Raw genomic sequence first — 22,095 nt, 5'->3', positions numbered from 1 at the left:
TTCTGAAGTTTTAAAATGTTCCGAGCTGGCAGTTGTTAAAACAGACATTTTACAAAAATCCGATAGTGGTCTTTTCTTGCATATTTTTGAAAATATAACTGCATCGCCGCAAGGCTCCCAGTCAATTACCGAAAAGTATATCTTTCAAGGTCCCACCAACGTCTGAAGGCCAGCACAAATGAATTCAACATTTAATCCAACATTATTGTTGGATCAAATGTTGGGTTCATTTGAGCAAGTCATAAAATTGCAACTTTTTAAGAAAATTGTTGGAAATCATGATGGATGAAGTTTGATCGCCGTCAAATTTTTCATCCAACATTTTTTATGAGATTGATGTCACTTTTATGTTGGTTTCAATGTTGGATGCATTTGCGTAATCATGTTGGATGAAAATGTTTGACGTTTTTGCGCAAATGACTTTTCATACAACTTTTCCACGTGACTTCTCGTCCAACATTTCGTCCAACAATAAATTTGAAATGTTGGATTGAATGTTGGATTCATTTGAGACGGTCTTGACTGAGAGTGAGTATGCTTATATTGTTCGCTATCTCTGCAACTTCATGTATTCCAGGCTTTAGTTACACTACTGATAGATGCCAGAGAATATTCGTAATCTAAAGCGTTCGAAAAACAGACAATGGTAGGGTATTATCTAGCGCCATAATAGTATAGTATACAATAAAAAAGCTTTGCTGTTTTTCTTTGAAAGAATCCCCTCTTCACAAAATTTCGGTTTTTTTCCTCGATTTTAGACCCTAAAACTTGAGAATTTCAAAAATTGGGTGGCACACCCTCGTCATTTCGAAAACCTTCTCAAAATCATTCATCGGCGGCCTAGGCTCGAGGAGGAGGCGGCGGGCGGGGGAAGGTGCAAAAGGCGGCTGCACTCCCTGCGGTGACAAAATAACTAGACGGTAAATAAAGTTTACGCTTTAGATCACCAGGCTACCACTTTCACTTTTGATTTTGAAGGATTTCAAACAAATACTACTTTTAGTCCATGAGTTTTTACCCGAATCATTTTTGCACTTTAACTGTTTAAAATGCATTTTATCAACATAAGCACATATTAGAAGCAATGGCTACACTTTCAAGTACAGTGACTCCAATTCTGAAGTATTGGAATCAAGAGGAAAAGTTCTCATCTGTTGCAAAAGCCAGGTCATCGAATGATGGATCATTTTTGGCACTAAATGTTGAGAACAATATTCTTGTTGTTGCTCATTGCAGATGTTCAAAAGAAGATGTATTATCGACTGAGACAAACAAGTAAGAGCATTAAATAGTTCAATCATAAAGTGTATATTTTTTTTCTTTGGACAAATTTGTTTGCTAAAATTTAAATTTAAACCAGTGTGGAATCCATGGCAAAGATATTTTGAGGATCAAGAAGGTTACACCCAATTGAGGACATTTTCACGCCAAATTTATTTGGCGTACTGTGCATGAATTCCAGACTGGAATTTAAAAGCTTATTGTATTGCTATCATTGGTGCGTGCCAAAGAGAAATCGTGTATTATTTTTTAAACTCAAATCAAATGACTTTGGAGGTTTGGTGAAATTGTTGCCAAATTGCCGTCCCATGTTTTTTCAAATAGTCCTAAGTTGGAGCAGTTGACAGTATAGAAAAACAGGATGGACCGGTCTATCGTTTGTCTATCTACGACCCTGTCGACGCATCAGTGATGAGACAGTCCAGTGTTTTATCTGATGCCAAAAAATAGACCTTTTTTCAAAAAGGACGTCCTGTTGAATAATTATGTAGTCCAGCCATAAAAACAATGATAGAGCCATGCATAATTACTGTATCATGCATATTGTAATAATTATGCATGGTTTTATCATTGTTTTTCTGCTGGACTACATAATTATTCAACAGGGTGGCCTCTTTGAAAAAAGGTCTATATCCCTCAGCCACACCGAAAACCTTTTGTCTTTTAAAATACTTTGAGGATGTGGTTCAGCCAATGAAATAGAATTTGTCACATTAGCTATATTAGCAAGCATCGCTGGTCAAAATATTGAAATTTTTAAAAAAGCGCGCGAAAAACGTGCCCCGAACACTGGAAGTACTCCGGAATCTTCTGGTGAAGACAGTAGTTTTTGCATCGTGCGTTTCCGGAGTGCTGGGAGGGTCCTGACACATGGAGCAAGTCACTCGAAAGACGCACCGTACTCAAGTCCGGTGTTGAGATTGTCCGGTGTTAAAAACAGTGAGGCTGGAACTTCGATTTTTTGAGGATTACAATTTCACCAGCTTTTTAGCGATTTTTGCCTCGCTTACCCAAATCTTGCAACCTCTTTGCCTTAAGGAAGATAGAAATTAGAGTTTTTCAGCGTTCCAAAAAAAACGCATAGCAGAAACTTTTTCATCTTCACAGGATCGATTCTCAACAACAAAATACATCTTTTGGTCTTTGCTTTGTAGTGAGGTCTGTTAGCACAAAAATACTTCAGATGGTGATTAAAGCATGAAATTTGGCACAGATGATCCTTAGAGGGTTTAAAACTTAATTTTAAACATTAACACCAAATTTTGCCACCTGGCCATCTGCCAGATGACGTCATCAGGTGGCTTAGCAAAAATTTATTTTTTTGAAAATATTTAAAATCTGATGGTATCAGCAGAAAGAGCATGAAATGCTGATGAAAATGGAGGTATAAAACATGCCTTCAAAATCTTCCTATCAAAAGTTATGAAGGTTTAAAGTTTAGTGATGACGTCATCATAAGCCTTTCCAGGTAAAACCTGAAATCCCGTAATAACGGAACTAGTTGACCAAATTTAGTGTTTTATACATGAATCCATGTCAAAATTTGAAGTTCCATCTGATGCTTGGGTCTAAACAACATAGGAAGGCTTAAAATACCTAAAAAAATTAGTTGGTTGTACACTGTGCTCCTGAAGGGAGAACGCTGCGTTGCTGATTTGCCTTGTAAAGCTCAAAATCTAAGTTTTAGTATTCTGTATTTCAACATCGGAATCAGAAAAAGCAATGAATTTTGATATGAATTCATGTATAAAACATGAAATTTGGTCAATTTGTACCAAAATTACGAGGTTTTTAAGTTTTGCCTGGAAAGGCTTATGATGACGTCATCAAAAAACTTTCAACCTCCATAACTTTTGATAGGAAGATTTTCAAGGCATGTTTTATACCTCAATTTTTATCAGCATTTCATGCTCTTTCCGCTGTAAACATCAGATTTTGAATATATTTTCAAAAAAATATTTTTTTGCCCAGCCACCTGATGACGTCATCTGGCAGGTGGCCAGGTGGCAAAATTTGGTGTTACTGTTTAAAATTAAGCTTTAGACCCTCTAAGGATCATCTGTGCCAAATTTCATGCTTTAATCACCATCTGAAGTATTCTTACGTTTTTATGTGCTACCTGACCTCACTATTGGGTTTGTTTCTGACGTTTTTCCTTTGAAGAATATTGATCACTTTTAGTCAGGCAGCTGAGGTCACATAAAAAAGTGCAGTAGCTACAAAGTTTGCGAGCAAACTTTAAACAGTTGTTTTCAATAGATATGACCTTTCTGAACACAAAATCATCAAACGGACAGTTTGAAAATTTTTACCGGACGCGTCCGAAAATATTTTCGTATTTAATGCCGTCACAAGCAAAATGAAAATTTTTATGAAAAAAAGCATAGACATATTATATACCAATCGACGCGTGTTTTGACGTAGATTAAGCAAAAGGTCAGTAACTATCTGAAAATTTGATAATAAAAAGTTAAAAGCTTCCGAAGTTTTAATGACGTCAGATTTACACTTTCTTTAGGATCGATTTTCTCGAGTTAGGTTGAGAAATTATATATATCCACTTAAAAGTCTTCTATATCGATTTTTGAGAGCTTTCGAATGGAGGTCTTAGATTTCAATTTTGATAAGTTTGAATTTTTGATTTTTTTCTTCTCGGACAGGTAAAATTGGCGTTACGGACATAAAGGAAAAGCATTCTAACTTTTTATAGCAAAATTTTCAGATATGGTTATTGACCATTTTCTTAATCTACGTTAAAAAACGCTTCGATCGGTATATAATATGTCTATGTTGGTTCTCAGAATTTTTTCAGTTAGCCTATGGGCACGCATGACGTCATCAGGTCCTAAAATATTATCGGACATGTCCGGTAAATAATTTCAACAACTCCGGTTGATAGTTTCTAGATATTCAGGTTGTATATTTTCAATTAAAAGTGGTTTGGGATTGTTCGCACCTTGTCCAATTTTTTTGTGACCTCAGCTGCCGGTCTATTACCTTTTCCCCTTGAGCGCGCGAGAAAAAATGATTAGCTTGCGTTCTTGCGCAGGCGAATAAAGATGAGGCGGCAATCTTGCACTGAGGGAGCTACTTAGTTTCCGGCCTAATTTGCGCCCATGATAGAATGGTCCAAACACGGGGGTATTTCAAATGATAAACTATGTCATTCTGTAAGTGTTTATTTTCTTAGAGATACAAATAGTATATTAAGTATTATTAACTTATTTATTCAAGTATTTTTGAGCACAAATTTAAATATATGGGTTAAATAAAAAAGAAATGATTAGCAGTTCTGTTTATTCCTCAAACCCCCGGGAAAAGTTTTTTTGCCGACCTAGCTTTTTTACAAATCTCGGAAAAGAACTCCCATAGGAATTCCGATACATAAGCCGATTGGTTAATTTCGGAACAGCTTCAAGAATGTCATAATGGCAGATAATTTTAAAAGTTTCTGAGGAAATGTGTGTAATTTATTGATGTTGATGGCTTGTTGATTCTTTAAAGAAAAAAGATAACAGGTATAGCTTTTTCTAATCCTGGAATATCGAGGTTCCAGCTACACTGAAAAAGTATCCTCATCCAACAACAAACTTTGTGTGTGTGCGGTGTTCGTACAGTTTGGTGCGTTGACAGGGTAGTGTCCGTCTGAGAAAAAGCAAATTCCACAGGACATTAGTTTCATATAACTTAAGTTAAATATCCAAAGATTAGCCAAATGTGATGATAACTTTCCAATCACTTTGTACCAGTTTACAGAAAACTGATGAGTTACCTATGCGGTCTGGGTGCGTGAGGTTGAAAATCTCTCAACCTGCATTTTTAGAATTGCAATCGACAGTGAAGTCTTTAAAATTGGGGAAAACAAGCTTTATTTTTGAAAATCTAGCTAGGTTAGAGGAAATGTGAGAACTTTAATTGTAGAAGAGCAATCGACTTCATTCCTTTTTAATTGTGTTCTCTGATAAATTTCCTCCTGATTTCAAAAAAGAATGGATCATTTTGAGTGGATTATGGTAAAGATATGAAGGGAGGATAACAAGAAATCTCTTTTTTTCCTTTCGCGCACGCAAAAGATCGTGGCTTTTGACCTCCCTAGTTTCAAAGGCATTCAAATCTTTAAAATTCAATTTTAAAGAAATCTGAGAATGATCTCATATAAAACTTAATAATCAAGCTAATTAATTTGGGTAGTTATAAAACATGCAGTCCATCCATGGAATACAGTACTGTACCTAAAGGAGTACCCCCAACAAATACCAGTCAGAGCAATAAATATCACAAGTGTGATCAACCTGTTGCTCCAACTGTAAACTGCATCTATAGCAATCAAAATAATTTCCAAAGCTTTTTTAGTGAAAAAAAAAGAATATATTTATTTCTGCCATTTCTGGCGGTTGAAGCTCATATAGCGCACAATCTGCTTAAAAATCTTTCTCAATTTTTGAATTATACAGACCAGATTTAACTTGCAAAATAGCTTTGATATATATATATCAAACACTTTTATACTATTATCATATCAGTAAAATAGTATGTATTTTATATATTATTTATGTAACATCAGCGGTCAACATCAATGCTCTCTAAGGAATCGAGTTTCTAAAACTCAAAAATACAAAGCAGGGGTAACTCTCGGACAGGAATTTTATATATACACGTTGCGCATCCCTTATATCAGAACATATAAGAGGGGATGTGTGCAGCGTAGATGCAATGTCATATCAATAGAATTTTTGCTAGGCCTGATACCATTTTGACACAAACGGTGAAAACATTACGTAATGACTCCACACAATAGCCTGATAGTAGACACTTTTCATGTACTAGATATTAACTTATCATTGTTTTGCGAGCAGAAAACTGATTCACAAGCTTTTAATAAACATTTTTGCCAGCCATCTGATTTTATTTTTTTCTTAGATGAACAATATGACTTCTTTTTCATTTTTATAGTTTTGTTTGGGGAGCTTCATCTTTGCACAGTGATAGAGTCTTGGATTCACCGACTCAAAGTCAATTCTTATACATTGTTGATCACGAACTCAACATCACTGTATTTGAATTGAACATTTCAAAAGACACCTTGAACTATTCCATTGTCACTTTGATTGGCTCTTCATTTTTACTGGCAACAAAAGGTATCTTTTAACATTTTATTTAAATTTAAGATTTCTTGAAATGTCTGTAAAAATTGCAAAAATCAATTTTTTTCTATTTGATGACAATGATTTTAGGTGTTGGATATATCTGATGAATTACCATCAATCAGTATTGATTTTCATGGGCCAATATGAAAAGTGAGGGGGGCTAAAAAGTTGGGAAAAATTGGCTAATAAATATTTTTGGAGCTACCCCGGTGAGGTGGAGGTCCTATAAATTAACCCATTTTTTTAAGTTAGTTAGTTTAGTTTTACCAGCTTTTCTCGAATTGGCTCATTAGTTTTTCGATTTTTGGCCAAAGGTAACCATAAACTCGCGGAGCCCGAAAGTCAATCATAGTTAAAAGATGGCTCAAGCATTTTTGCATTTTTGGCTCAAGCCTTTATAGAATTTAATAAGAATACATTTTAAGGTTTCATTGAAAAATTTTATTTTTTTGGCTGAAAAACGATCTATCACTAGCATCATGGCCAAATCCCCCCCCCGCCGATAGATTGTAATCAATCAATCATTTTTTCATTTTCATTTTTTGTACATTTGTCCATAATGTTCACTATAGTTATAACCAGGTCTTATCTTGTTATAGATTTATAGAATCATTGGTCTTCAGACATGGCTGAGGGGCTCAGTATCAATTGTATTTTTTACTACCCACTCTAGATATACCAGAGCTTGGTGATTTATCACTAGTCTCAGCTTCAGTTGACAGTCAAGGGGAAACTCACTCAGTGATATGTCTTGTTAACAAGCAATACATTGCACAAATCATGATATCCAAAACAAATGAACCTTTTGTACAAGAGATGATGCAGGTTTGTAAGGAGGATGTCCTTGGTTCGAATGATGTGACCCATGCAAAGAGAGTTGAAGATATCATTTTCTGTATATCTGAGCAGTTGGTCCTCTGTATCTTTTCGTTTGAATTTTTTTGCAATGAAATAAATTATATCCTTTTTAACACAAAATAAGGTTTAGCATAAATAGTCATAATTGTGATAGATATTTTGGATAGAGCAAGACAATAATGAAAAGATTTGTTTAAGTTTGTCTAAATTTCAAAAATGAAAGCAGTGAATGATTATATATTTGAGAGCTTATTATTCTTAACTTTAACTAAATTTCAATTTACTTAAGATGCTATTGCTGCACAAACTCTTGAAGTTGTTTTACAGATGAATCTGCAAGGTAAAATTTAATGACATGATTTGAACAATTATAATCATTATTGTAATAAAGGTAATTTTGAACTGTAGCACGATTTTTGAGTTTTTTTTGCACAGCAAACTGGCTCCAAGTTAAAATATTTTTGATTTGTTTCCCTCGATTTATTTTGCTTGAATTTGAATGATAATTTTTTGATGCAGTAAAACCGTTATAGTTTTCATTATTGTCATTTGATTTTCCAGATAAACTTCTTTTGTATGATGTGCAACACTTAGATGCCACCTTTGACTCAACTCAATTCAAACTGGTATTAATCGATGAGTCCTTGCAGATCCATTCCATCCATATTCACAAAAGTTTGTTACTAGGCAACTCACCAGATTCTTCCAACAAAAAGTGGCCAAATATATGGAGCTATAGGGTTGGACATATGAGTGACAGCAAAAAGATTGGAAAGAGAAGGCGAAAAATGAAACATACTTCTATTGAAGTTTCAACTACACCAGCTGAAGAATCGATGAGAGATCTTACGTGCGATAACTTGGTTGCTTCCAACACATCTATAATGATGATACTAAAACCTAAAAACAGACATGAATTAGAGCAGGAAAACAAACAATGCCTCGTTTACTTTAATACTATGGATAATACTTTCAATTCACTTGATCTGGACACCGAAACATGTTTATGTTACAGCAATAATCCACATTTCCCAACTTTGTTGATTTCCATCCACTCAATAACAATACCAACCTTTAATGCAAACCAAGAACAACTAATTGATACTGTAAGATTTTAAACACTTTGTTCTTCTAAAGAGATTTTTGGCAGAAGTTTAGTTTAAAAATAAGAAACAATAGGAAACAATCTAATGTAATGTTTATGGTTTGGGTCTATTTAAAAAAAACAAAGAAAAAACCCTAAAATAAGGCAAATGACGCGTTAATAACATTTAGCTAGGAAAGAATAAAAACAGCTGAACCTCAGTCAAATTACTGGTAGTGATATAAGATGTTGCAAGGGTCTGTGATTTCAAAACTAAAGAGCGTACACCTTTTTGACCTATCTGGAGGTTCTATAAATTAAACTTTGTATGTCCGTCCGTCTTTTCGTCTGTCTCCAGCGTTTTTCGGCATTGACTCGTTAGTTTTTAGTCAGAGTTTGGAAAAGATAAATGGCAATAACCAAATACCCATGGATAAAAAATCCTAGAAACATTTTTTTTTTTGATTTTCTCAAGGTTCATCATTCGTTGTTTCTGATTTTTAGCACTAAGTTGAAATCGTTAATGATAGCAATGTCCAAGATAACATGATTTGATTTTCAAATGAAATAATCTTTTTTTGCAGGAACTATGTAAGAATCACCCGTAACAGCCGATTATAGTCTGGAAAAACGGTTTTTCTTGAATTTCACAAGTTTCACTTGACGTTTATTCTAAATTTTCCAGCACTTATATTATATATCAATAATACCTAAGACTAATATTTTCGGATATTTTTCTTATCCATCCTGTTCTTATTTTTAGGGCAATATTGAAGAATTTTAGGCTTTATTCCCTCCATTTACCTAAAATTTGTTCATTCCAGACACAGTATTTTTCTGGCATCGAGTCTGATTGTTCTTATAAAATTCTTCTTTAAGACGAGACCAATTTGATTAGTTGTTTTACGGGCCCGACCGACCCTGGAATTTAAAAAAATCGAAATAAAGATAAAATTGATTTTGGTAGTACATTTTTATTTTCATTGCTTTACAGACTGCCAAATTTTTAAAGTTTTATCAAGATGTAGTAGTTTTTGCTGTCTTTTTAGGAGATTTTTCTACTTTTATTTCTATTTTTTCGCCGATCAAACGACTGACCCTTTTTTGGGTAGCTTGGCCCGTAAAACAACAAATTAAATTGTCCTCGTCTTATAGAAAAAAAGCATGGATATTGTCAATGTTTTTCATAATTTTGTTTGAAGTGTTTTATTTTTATATTCTTTCTTCGTTTATTTTTTCAGATTATTCAGTATAGTGGTATTGACCAAGCAGAGGTGATTTGTAAAACCAACAATTGGGACCAATTCAGCATCCCATTGCATACTTTGGAAGTTGGTTTACAACACAGACAGTTCGAAACCGTCGCCTTCTTTTTGAAAAGTCGAGAAAAAGGTATGAGAAAAGATGATTTTGTCTGTATATATAGAGAGCTATTTGTTTCAAATAAACGAACCTTTTAGAGGGTGGATTTTATTTGAGAACAGTTTATTGCATTATTACATTTATTAGCAAAATTGAACTGCTGGATGATCATTATTTTCATGATTATAGTTCTTTCTCTGCTTTCGTTTATTTTCAGTATTCACTCGATATTGGAGGAGTGTTGGTGAACTATCATCATCATTCAACGCTGGTGGTGGAGGAAGTAGTGGTGGAAGTCCTTCAAAATCCTTTACTTCACAAAGATCGTACACTGAAAATATAAATTCTGATGAAATGGTATCTGCTATTGAAATGTTGATGAAATCGTTAAAATCCTGCTCAACTGGTTCGTTTATATACATTCCAGAACTTAAGAACAAATTGAGAACAATCTAAACCTCAGATTTGAAATTTAGTAATTAAAAAGATGCGTTTTTGAGTTACTTTCATGCCTTTAGATAAACCAAACTATTCATTAAGAATAGACTTTTTCATAAAATGTGTCACGAGCACTTATTTTCAAAATATTACCATGGTATTTGATTCAAAGAGGAGTTCGCTCTATTTAAAAAATATCACTTGAAGACTCAAGGGATATAATCAATTTGGTAATGCTTTCAAAACGAGGCAGTTGCTGCACTCAAAATAAATTATGAAAAGGCCTAAAGATTCTAAGCTTGTAAGCTTGGAATTAAGAACATCCAAACCTCAGTCAAATTTAATGGTGGCTCTTATGTTTCTAAAAAACCGCTTACCTGGGGATGAGGTCATAAAAGTGGCCTCAAAGTTGAACCAGCCAATTTGTTTTGCTTGCAAGTTTGATAATTACTTCTCATTTTCAAGGAGAGTTCTTCGTTACTGATTTGAATATATTATATAATTTTTTTGATGATGGTACTCTGTTGAGGTCGAAACGTTTAAAATAAGAATAAATTTCAAAATTAACCAAGAAGCAGATTCTGTACCATTAAATCTTTTACTCAAGATGTATGAAAGGATTGATTTACTTGATAATTTTTTTTTTCACTTTAATTTCAGGAAAACACAAACAGAATTTTTTTGAATCACTTTTAAAGCTTTGTTTATCATACTTTAACGATCTCATACAAGATGGAATTTTTGCATTGGAAATGGAATCTTACCATTCCAAAGAAGATCTACCCATATTGAGGTCGAACAGTACCACAAGTGATCCTGGAGAATATGGGTTCAACTTTCTGCATAATATACCAGATGCAATGAAATACATTACGGAGAAATTGATTATAATTCGCAAATATCTCAACATTAAGACCAGTAGGAAGGCAAATGATGGAGATGTGGTTGATGGGATACCAAAGAAACAGAAACTTGATCAAGAGGTGTGAAAAGAGGATCGAAATTAATGATATGCACCATTGCAATGTCTTCTGGCATTATATCACGGACTCAACAGCCTATTGTTTGTATAAGTGACGTAAGATCAGTCAATACGTCACTTACAACCAATAAGATGTTGGGTTCGTTGAAGACATTGCAATGGTGCATATCATGAATAGCAGGCTTAGTACCGCAGTTTCTTTGTGTTTAAAGCCCTGAACAGGCTGGAGAAGAATGTTCAACCTTTCTCAAGCAATAAAAAGTGAAACCTTAAAATTTGAAGCCTTAAAATTTGCTCCACATTAAGAATGACGGTACGGGTGCTTGCCACCTCTGTAGCGCCTTTTCATCAACTTTTCAGGACTTAAATATCAAACTTTGTTAAACATTTTTAAGTACGGATTGAATCCAGCCCTTTTCTTTGTTTTGAGCGGCTTATTTTTTCGATCGGTTTTTCTTACAATCTTGCCTTTGTGTGAAAACCACGTGGGGCGCGCGTCACACGTTTTGGATGGAAAATAAGTAGCTTCATTCCCCATCCAAGAGTTTCAAATCTAGCCCCTTCGGAGCTTTGAAATCAATGTACACAAATAATTGATAAGCTGAAAAATAACTTTAGGTTGTAGAGTGAAAGCCTTTATCCTTGAAGTTGTTTTGGCGATTTTATTCATGTTAGTTTATACTCAACGGCTCATCGTTTCTCATTTTCTAGTGTGATGCAACCATTCTTATTACTGAGACGTTTTCTTACTTTTCATCCTTTCCAGGAAAGCTTGGAAGAAATGCTATTGAGTGGGAATATTTCCTCACTTCAAAAGACGTTGTTTACAAAGGTAATATTCTTCTCATTATCAACCATTCAACCTAATGAGTTAGTTAGTTCATCTAATGTTTCCAGCTCACCCAAATTGAGAATTACGCTTGTGTAATAATTTATCGTTGTTAAAAACAGGGTGTCCACTGAACAAAAAATAAGTTCGTCGCAAATACCTGTTGACAAAAAATAAATAGCATTGTCTTTTTTCAGACAGATGAAAAGATAATAAACTGGATGAGCACGTTTTCTGTTTTTCTATTCTTTATTATTTTCAACCTTTCTAAAATGAAACAATAGATTTTTGATTCCAGACATTCTGGATTTATTTTTTGCGACAAAAAAATTCGCGACGAACTTATTTTTCAAGTTGACGCCCGGCTTTAATAACCTAAAGTGTCTCAATCTATTCTTATAGAGCAATGTATGCAATGGATCATTTGAAAGTCTCCTTGATTATGGTGTAGAGGTGGCAACTAAGTGTTTGAAGCAAAATCAAATTGACAAAGCTGAAACAGTTTTACTGAATCTAGTAAGCAAACTTCATGATTTTGTTTTTAACTTTTTAGTTAATATTAATTTTTTAGTTTTTTTACCCAGAGGATTGTACGCGAACTGCCTGTTTTCTGTAACTTTTCAAACATGCTCCAAAATACTTGAACTACCTTATCGGCCCTTTTTTTACCAGCTCTTATTGGCGTTATTTACTCGTCGCTGGCGTAATAAGGGCCGCCGTCAATGGAGATTTCAAATAGATTTTTGATTAGTTTGATTAGTTTTATTTTCAAAATGTTCGAGGAACATGATTTACAAATACAATACAGTACAATAACACAAGAAACTTCTTAAGCAATCATGGGAAACGTTACCATCTCTGGAACTCTTTGATTTTTGAATTTATTTCTCTTGGATTTCTTTAGGGTTTGAATCCAAAGAAAGAGATCAAGAAATTGTATATGATAACATTGGAGAGAGAACTGCGAATCAAATTGGTGAGTAGTCGTTTGCAATCTTTTTTTGTCAAAGTATTTCTAATTATTCTCCTTGATCATTTTCGTACATTGTACAAGATTGCCCGTTTTTTAAAAGCAGTGACTTAGGGAGTCAGAATTGACCAAATTTTAAATTTTTCTTATTAGCAGCAGGAAGCTTTTTTTAACATGCAATTTTTCGTTTAGTTGAAAGTGGAAATAAATTTATTCAATCTGCTTGCCAGCGAATTTTATGATCTCCCTGTGTAGTTTGCAGATTATGATTAACTGTAAGTTTTGATCACTATTCATAAAAATTTCCATCGCAAATTGACCAGTGGAACAAGCTTCCCTCTCGTGTAGGTAGTGGTCCTGGTTACAAGAGCCTATCGCTCAAACAAGTAAATGGGAGTAAAATCCTTAGGAAAAGATATTGGTTTGGTAATATTTCATATTTTATTTTCACACAGTATCCGTACTTGAAGAAGGAACATTTATTGACACAAGACGACCAGAAAGATTATGAATATCTTCAAGAATTGGAATCAATATACGTCTCTGAAGATTACACAGTCGTTTTACAAAACCACAAGTGAATTTAAAACTTCTCATTTAAATTTGATTTTTAAAGTGCTATCCAGTGTAAAGTTTCTTCGTCCCTATATCACAGATTTCTGTAAAACCCGGAGGGCTATAGACTGATTCGGCATAATCCAGTTAAGGACTTCAAGCAAACGGCAAGCAAGCTGCCTGTTCCTAACTGACATAAATTTCACCCACAAAACCAAAAACTTTATGCAGGCCCGAACGGTTAATATTGGAAGACTTTGAGTTATCAAGTTGTTATTAAACCATCCTGTACATATTCTTTTTTACCATTTCTAATAAAAAATGGTTGATTGTGGGTGAAAATTATGTCACACGGAATCGGTCTATATGGAGTGCCTTTAGCTTTTCCAGGAAGAAAAAATCGTTGCTATTGTTTCAAAAATCCGCGAAGCTTCTGATTGGTCAAGTGTTGAAATTCTATTGTAATGTCATGTGATTTTTCAGCCAAATTACTCTATCTAGCCTTTCGGGCTTTAAAAATCTGTGCCTTTAATGGGACATCTTCTAAATGGGAAAATTAACGATCTAAGACTTTCATTATCTTAAAGAAGGGACTATATGCTCTAGTTTGCAAGTGTAGGCTCTAACCCTTATCTACTTGATACGTTGAAGTTTAATACACGCTTTTTTTATATAAGAATACACTTTATAAGAATGTCCATGATGAAAATGGCCAAAAAATTAAGAATATGGTAAGAATATCACCATCATGGAATTTAGCAACTGAACCTAAGAATGCCATTTTTAATGCATTTTAACCTATAGATTGCCAATTTCGATCTTAACCTAAGAATACCGTAAGAATATTTTTGGATGATTTTCGCCAAAAAGTTAAGAATATCCATGATGAAATGAAAAAACACCATTCTTATAAAAAAAAAAGCGTGTAGGTCACTTCCAACTTCATTCCCTGGTATATAACGTTCTTTCAACGTTCATTTTACGTTACGTGGATGTTGTAGACGTTAGATAGATAGACGTTGTTTCGACATTTTGCATGTCAACTGTGTTAGGTTTTGTTAATATTTAAATTTACTATACTATATTATTGTTTATTTGTGTCTTTCTCAGTTTCAAATGGAATGTGGAAGAGAAGCAAGATCAAAATGAAAATCAAGATGTTAGTATTCGTTATTTTTTTACTGAAATCATTGCCTTCTAACATTCAAGGCCTAACAAACGTGAATATTCTTAGGTTCCAAATAAACGGGGGGGGGGGGTTCGAATAAACGGGGGGGGGTGGGGGGGGGGGGGGGGGGTGGAAAAATTTTCTAGATTTTAATAAACGGGGGGACCTAATTGCCTGGGGGGGGGTTGGAAATTGTACTTCTGAAACCCAAAAATAAGGTTAAAATAGGCTAACATCAGGCTATTTAGAGCAAAATAAGGGGCCTTCTCTTTGACAGCTGAAAATATTCTTAGAGATTAATAAACGGGGGGGGTCCTAATAAGGTCCGGGGGGGGGGGGGGGTTGGAAAATTTTCGAAAAATTAACAAGCGGGGGGGGGGCCCGTTTATTTGGAATCTAAGAGTATACCACTGACTTTTATATACTCAATCCCGGCCAAGCAAAATCTTTGATCGGAGTTTCCTTATCTGACAGTAAATCTGTCTGATTGGTATTTTACAGACTAGAATGTAAACTTGACCAAAATCATGTATTGACTGATTGACTTGTTCGATTTGACTGGAATTTGTTCCTGAAGGCTGGTTTGTCAAATAAAAGAGGCTAGTAACAGAAAAAGTCCGTTCGCATTAATATTTGGTACTTTGCAGACCATCTAAGAAAGTGTACGAAATTTCAACTTAGTCACGTGATTGGTTGGATTTTACAGACCGGTCCGTTTTACCTAAAATGCTCACTTTCAGCATAATCGCTCGTCCGATTTTGCTGAAATTTTGGCTGCAAGCTTGTATCATCAATACCTAACGCTTTTCAAAAGTCATTTTCCAATCACTAGATACAGTATCCTAGGGCTGTTTAGGCAAAAAGGGCAATTTAGGGCAATTTAGGGCCGGTTTGTAAAATACACGATGCTATAACAGTTGGCACAAAATGGACGTGGAATTGCCTCACAAAATTTGAGCAATAAAAATTAAAGTGAAAAAAAGTTAGAGTGGGGGGTCCTACTTTCGGTATTTTCAAAGAATGATGACATCATCAATTTTCAACAAATTCAACCAATTCATATTTGGTGCACACTTGCGAAGATTGTCAAGTTTCAAAAGTTATCAAAAATTTCATTTTCGCCCCCCGCCAAAAAAAAAAGAAATGCTCGAAGGGTTAACTTAGGGTTGGAAAGTACAGTTTTTACTATGAGTCTTAGCATGAAACTTAACACTTCCAAAAGACTAGGCTGACAATATAGCCTAGAAGCCAGTGTACCCCTCCCAAATCAAATTATTCGATTAGATAAAGTAGCAAGCCTGAAAGTGTCTTTCTCGCCCGAACTTTTAATTCTGCAAACTACTAAGTAAAATACCCAAAAATGTCAAAATACTCTGACCTAGATTTTTCCATCTTGATTTTTTGTTATAATTTTAGAATGAAACTCAAAACTCGCTAGCTTATTCATCACTTTCACTCGAGCATGTCTCTAATCTGGACCAGGAGACAAAACGACAAATTATCGTTGAAGGCCATTACATCACATCTGCTTTAGGTAAGAAATGTCTTTCTTCTTGTGCTTAAAAGTTCTTTGAACATTTCAATGTTGGCTTGAAATTGAATATGGCACCACTGAAAACGAAAGTAAAATCGGGCCCGCACTCCTAATCCCTAATCTTGATATAGGACTTTTAGTCTAAACTGTAAGAGAGCATTGTATCCGTAAAAGCAGCTGTTCTGGACATGTTCAAATTGTGTTAGCCAAAAGCAGGACAAAGAAGAGGATGAAAAGTCGTGTATAGTAATACTAGGAAATTTGCTTGATCTAATTGTCAACTTTATCGAGGCACATGCTAGCTTTAACTGTTTACTGCAGTTGCCAAGGTGATCGATCCCTATTCCATATATAGAGTTTAGCGAATATTCTCTTTAGATTCCATTAAGAAAGAAGATGGTGACCAACTATGGAAGTATCTGTTACGTCATAACCATGTATCCATAATGATAGATCTGTTATCAGGGAAGTGTGACCAGTTCATATCGACGGATTTTCCTGCAAATTTACTGTCAAACGAGGAAACATTGCCAACTTACACCAGAGAAGTTGTTATTAACAGTTTAGTCAGATGTGGCTATTATCCAAAACACTTACTGGTTGATTTGTCTCTTTTGATGAAATATCTCTGTCAAAATGACTGTTTATTCGCTGACCAACATCCTATGGTTTTTTATAAGCATCAACTTAGTGATGGAGAGAGAAAGGAACTGTTGAAAAGTTTTAATCAATATTTTGTGAAGTTCTGTGAAAACAATGATTTGCCATTGTTACTGTGGAAATTTGTTGTACATTACAAGTGAGTATGATTTGTTTTCGAGATTAATTCTTAACGTTCAAGAGTATCTAAAACCGATGGATGATAAACTTCCTGAGAAAAGATTTGAGAGTGCTCCTATTCCTATTGACAAAAAAAACCCAGAAGTTTCTTCTTTTTCTATTGTTTAAAATGTTTCTCTTATTTATTTTTGAATTATTAAAAAGTTTTCTTGATCTTGTTCCATTTTCTTTCACAGCCTTGATGTTGAGCAGATCAAGTTAGAAGGGAGCATGAAAAGTTGGATACCATTTTTATTGAGCTTCCACCATCTGGTTAGAACGAAAGGTATTTTGATATTGATAATTTCTTTTCATCAAAACTTTTGAAAATTTTGTTAATTCTACTACTGTGATGATGAATATTTTGGACCTACCCCGGTGGGGTGGAGGTCCTATAAATTAACCTTTGTCCGTTCGTTCGTCCGTTCGTTATTAGCTTTCCTCGTGATTGGCTCGTTAGTTTTTTCTGATTTTTTGGACAATGATATGTAACTATAAACCCTCGAATGTGACGGAGCCTGATTTCCGAAAAAAAAAATTTTGGTGCAAATTTGGGCCAAAAAACGGCTAAAAAACGGGTTTTTTGGACTTTGTGAAAATCATTAAATTTTTCTGATTTTTTGCATGAAAGTAGGGTACCATCATAGGTAAAAGATGGCTCAAGCAGATTTAAAAAAAAAAAAATTTTTCGGCTCAAAAAACGCATGTTTATCTATAAGAATCACTATTAATAAGCATACATCAATGTTCTTAGTTAAATTACTCAATTTTTTTATGAGATAGATGTTATTTTTGCTCATGAGGGCTTACTTTTGAAGAATGTGTGTGTTTAGACATGGAATTTTGGTTGCTTGGCGTGTTTTTATAGAAAAACTGACCAAATTCGACTTATTTATAAGCACATTATCAATTACCTAGGTATTAGCTTTTCTCGAGATTGCCTCTTTGATTCTTTATGATTTTTTGCACAAAGATGCATAACTATAACCCCTCGAATGTGACGGAGCCTGACTTTCAAAAAAAAATTTGGGGGCAAATTTGGGCCAAAAAACGGCTAAAGAACGGGTTTTTTTGGACTTTGTGAAAAATTGAATCATTAACTTTTTCTGATTTTTTGCATGAAAGTAGGGTACCATCATAGATAAAAGATGGCTCAACTAGATTTTTTCAAAAAAATTTTGTTGGCTCAAAAAACGCATGTCTATCTATAAGAATCACTATCGATAAGCATACATCAATGTTCTTAGCCAAACTACTCAATTTTTTGATGAGATAGATGTCTTGAATATGAAAGAATATTTCAAGAGCATGAAATTTTGGTTTTTAAACGTTTTTTTTATAAGAAACAAACGACTAATTTTAATAGATCGTCATTATTTGTGTTCTGAATGATTGTTTAATGGTCATGCTCACGTAGATATCAATTATATATGTGTTAAATGCATAACTAGGTAGGTCCATAAAAGTATCACTTGTTTAAATTTATAACTCATATCTTAAATTTACGAGTTCGTAAATATTGAAGTATTCGTTGGTCAAGTGGAAAGGCAAAAGTAGGATTTTGCTTTTTGGATTCTTTTCTTAAATATTATCACCAAAAAATTGACCCCACAAAGCTCTACTAGACGGAAAAAGTAATGCGCTGAAAACAATTGTATAACCAAGCCACTAAAATTGATCATATACATTTATAAGCTTTGCGAGATGGTTGAATGGCGCCCAATATTTGGTAGTCATAGACGATGTTATCGTCCGTTACAGTGATAGTAGAGGCGGGAAAAAATGGCGGTATGGCGTTGGCGGTATACGGAAAAAAATCGGCGGGAGAGTTTCGGAGAAACGGACGATAACTCTTTGGCATAAAAAAGATTTTGCGGTCTTGCTTGGACTAACCAGTGAGACTGGTTAGTCGATCCGTGGTGAAAACCGCCTAAGTTTAAAGGCCGAGCTTGGTTCAAACGATTAAAAACACGCTGGTCACTGGGAAGAGACACAAGGACAAGATGGATCTATGGTTTTTCTGTGAAAATCCAGCTCATTATGGATTTTTTCTTCTTGGTTCATTTGTTTTATTGAGACTACAAGATAACTTAGTTTCAGGGAGTACTTATTCCTCAAGTATGCTTCTGTAGAAGTTGTTTTAAAATGTTTTTCAACAAGTCTACATATACATACAGCAAAAAGACACAGAGAAACTAAGTAGGTAAGTCAGTTTGTATATTTCTTATGAATCCTATGAATCACAGGCAGTGTTTCATTAGATATGTGAATACCCTCATATCTCCACTCTTAAAAGGTTATTTTCATCTTGTGTTAGCAGTTCTTTGACAACTTTGAAAAATGTCAAACAAAGTACTTATTGTCAATTGTGGACTTTAAAAGACTGCTTTTAACATACTTCTTGTTCGAAAACTTTCACATTTTCTCATTTTGATTTGAATTGTCGAGAAGTTCAGTTACCTAGTCGTACCTGTAAAAATTATCAGATTATTATTCTAAATTTTTTAGGTAAGAATCAGAAATTCAGAAATTGGATGCATGGGAAAATATGGCAGTAATTTGCAGAGAGCACAATACAGAAATGAAATATTTGGCACAGCATCCTGGTTTATTATTGAGATTTTAAGACTTGCAATATTTCACGACGTCCTGGTATAATTTGAGATTATAAATTGCAATATTTCACTTCACGTCCTGGTTTAATTTGGGATTATAACTTGGAATATTTCACTTGACGTTCTGGTACAATTTGAGATTATGACTTGGAATATTTCACTTGACGTCCTGGTACAATTTGAGATTATAACTTGGAATAGTTCACTTCACGTCGTGGTTTAATTTGGGATTATAACTTGGAATATTTCACTTGACGTTCTGGTACAATTTGAGAGTATTTCTTGGAATATTTCACTTCACGTTGCGGTTTAATTTAAGATTATAACTTGGAATATTTCACTTGACGTTCTGGTACAATTTGAGATTATGACTTGCAATATTTCACTTCACGTCCTGGTTTAATTTGGGATTATAACTTGGAATATTTCACTTGACGTCCTGGTACAATTTGAGATTATAACTTGGAATAGTTCACTTCACGTCGTGGTTTAATTTGGGATTATAACTTGGAATATTTCACTTGACGTTCTGGTACAATTTGAGAGTATTTCTTGGAATATTTCACTTGACGTCCTGGTACAATTTGAGATTATGACTTGGAATATTTCACCAACGTTTATTTCACTTGACGTCCTGATATAATTTGAGATAATGACTTGGAAAAATTTACATCAGCCTTCTGGAATTAGTCGAGACTGTAATACACGTTGTTTTTTTATAAGGAACCTTAACTTTGCTCTGAGCCTGGAGTTCCTTATTTTTACAGAGAATTTCAGTCTCAAAGTTCCTTATCGAGTTCCTTACTACATAGGAAATTTTGAACTTTTTGCCCCTTGAAAGATCAAAATTTGGTCAAATAAGTCCCAATAAGGTACATTATTTTCAAATCCACTTATTCTCAGCCTGAGCAGTTCCTTAACAATTCCTTATTTTTTGAACCATTTTCAGCCTTGAGTTCCTTATAATTATAAACGTGTTCCTTATAAAAAAAAAACGTGTACAGTATTGTCGGAAGACAGTTTAGAATCATTTGTTTATCATGATTGAATTTAACTATTTATCAGTTTTTGTAAATAAGAAGTTTAATGTCATTTAAATCTGCCTCAAGGTTTTTACTAATTGGTACTTTTCCATTTTTTAAGCTAATTTCTGGGGATTTCTTAACTTTTCTCCTATTTCATCCTCATTTTTAACGTCTCTTTTTGGGTAGAAAGAAATTCAAGCTCAAATCAAAGCAAGATCAACATACTGCAAAGCTTTACAAGCTGGAGCTTTTTTACTTTTTCCCTGCAAATTTATCATAAGATTTTTCATCCACTATTGTAAATTTTTTTATCAAACAAAACAGGAAAGTCACAAATTCGAAATTGCAAGTATTTATAAAACTGTCAATGATTTGTATACATATCCTTTGTCTTTGGGCAAATGGTGGTGGGGAGAATATACTATAGCTATTTACATGGAATTTAATATATAAAAGGGGTAAATATAAGGATATAATCCTCAGGCAAAAAAAAACAAACAAACTTACATGATTTGATGTTTTTTAAGAAATTTATAAGATGAAAGTTTAGATAGATATCCTTGTTGCAAAGAAATTACAAACTTATTAAAAAAATTACTGTTTATAAAAATTGTTTTCTAAGAAAAGAAAGTGTAGTTCCAAGAAAATATAAAGGGAATAAAAGGAAGAGGGTCTCCAAAGAGAACTATAATATTTCTTGGAATCCCTCTTTTTTTATCTCAGTTTCTCTCCCGCCTCTTTTTTTTTGTTTTGATTTTTTCGAATACCGAACACAGTTGGCCTCGCATACGGAAACTCGAATTCGTACGATTTGGGCTGTTTTTGTATTTTGTACCAAAATCGTATAGTCTAAGACTGGCAACTCTACCGACTGTTAACTCTTTTCGGCAAAAAAACCCGTTTGCGAATTTTCTTCGGCTTTGGGCTTTTTTCTTAGATAGTGATTCGTCTTAGACTATAACATAGTCTAGGTAGTCATTGACATTGATATTCCCACTGACATTTATTAATCTTGGACCCTCGATCGATCTAGATTTTACAGAAAAATCAATCAAAAAAGCATTTATGGACAACGCGAATTTTACGTTGGCCTCAGAGGTAGATGACGCCACTGAAGAGGGACTAAATACCATCGTTCAAAACAACAAGGCTTTGGTTGCACTCGCAATCGTTTTGGTTTGCAATAAAAATATGACCGAGGTATAAAAATGGTTTCTTATGTTCATCATCTATTCAAGACAATTTCTTTCGGTTTCCAATACAAAAGTTATTACATATTGATAATTGCGTTTGTGGTTGCGTCTCACTAAAGATGCTACGGATCCTAAGAGTTGCCGATAATGTAAACCATCAATTTTCTTTACTACGCACGATATGTTTTGATTCAATTTTGTCAATAAAAATATAGAAATTTTACTTTTCAATTCA

The 22,095-nt window shown here is 34.1% G+C and overlaps 1 protein-coding gene across 1 annotated transcript in view; it reads left to right on the top strand.

The window, feature by feature from the left end:
• Positions 1–940: 940 nt before the first annotated feature.
• The window catches only part of LOC136801446 (spatacsin-like), a 60,596-nt gene continuing 39,441 nt past the window's right edge, over positions 941–22,095 (top strand). Inside the window, exons 1-17 of the mRNA XM_067058086.1 lie at positions 941–1,275; positions 6,235–6,419; positions 7,102–7,347; positions 7,576–7,626; positions 7,848–8,392; positions 9,612–9,762; positions 9,950–10,138; positions 10,831–11,153; positions 11,919–11,984; positions 12,384–12,497; positions 12,886–12,957; positions 13,407–13,528; positions 14,617–14,665; positions 16,091–16,208; positions 16,587–17,007; positions 17,225–17,313; positions 21,701–21,867. Coding sequence (XP_066914187.1) covers positions 1,085–1,275; positions 6,235–6,419; positions 7,102–7,347; positions 7,576–7,626; positions 7,848–8,392; positions 9,612–9,762; positions 9,950–10,138; positions 10,831–11,153; positions 11,919–11,984; positions 12,384–12,497; positions 12,886–12,957; positions 13,407–13,528; positions 14,617–14,665; positions 16,091–16,208; positions 16,587–17,007; positions 17,225–17,313; positions 21,701–21,867 — 3,099 coding nt within the window. The 5' untranslated portion in view covers positions 941–1,084. The remainder of the gene's footprint in view (positions 1,276–6,234; positions 6,420–7,101; positions 7,348–7,575; positions 7,627–7,847; positions 8,393–9,611; positions 9,763–9,949; positions 10,139–10,830; positions 11,154–11,918; positions 11,985–12,383; positions 12,498–12,885; positions 12,958–13,406; positions 13,529–14,616; positions 14,666–16,090; positions 16,209–16,586; positions 17,008–17,224; positions 17,314–21,700; positions 21,868–22,095) is intronic.

This window comes from Clytia hemisphaerica, unplaced genomic scaffold, assembly GCF_902728285.1.
Source record: "Clytia hemisphaerica strain Z4C2 unplaced genomic scaffold, Clytia hemisphaerica genome assembly, whole genome shotgun sequence".
In the NCBI taxonomy this organism is placed as follows: domain Eukaryota; kingdom Metazoa; phylum Cnidaria; class Hydrozoa; order Leptothecata; family Clytiidae; genus Clytia; species Clytia hemisphaerica.
This window is presented reverse-complemented; position numbering and strand designations above follow the sequence as displayed.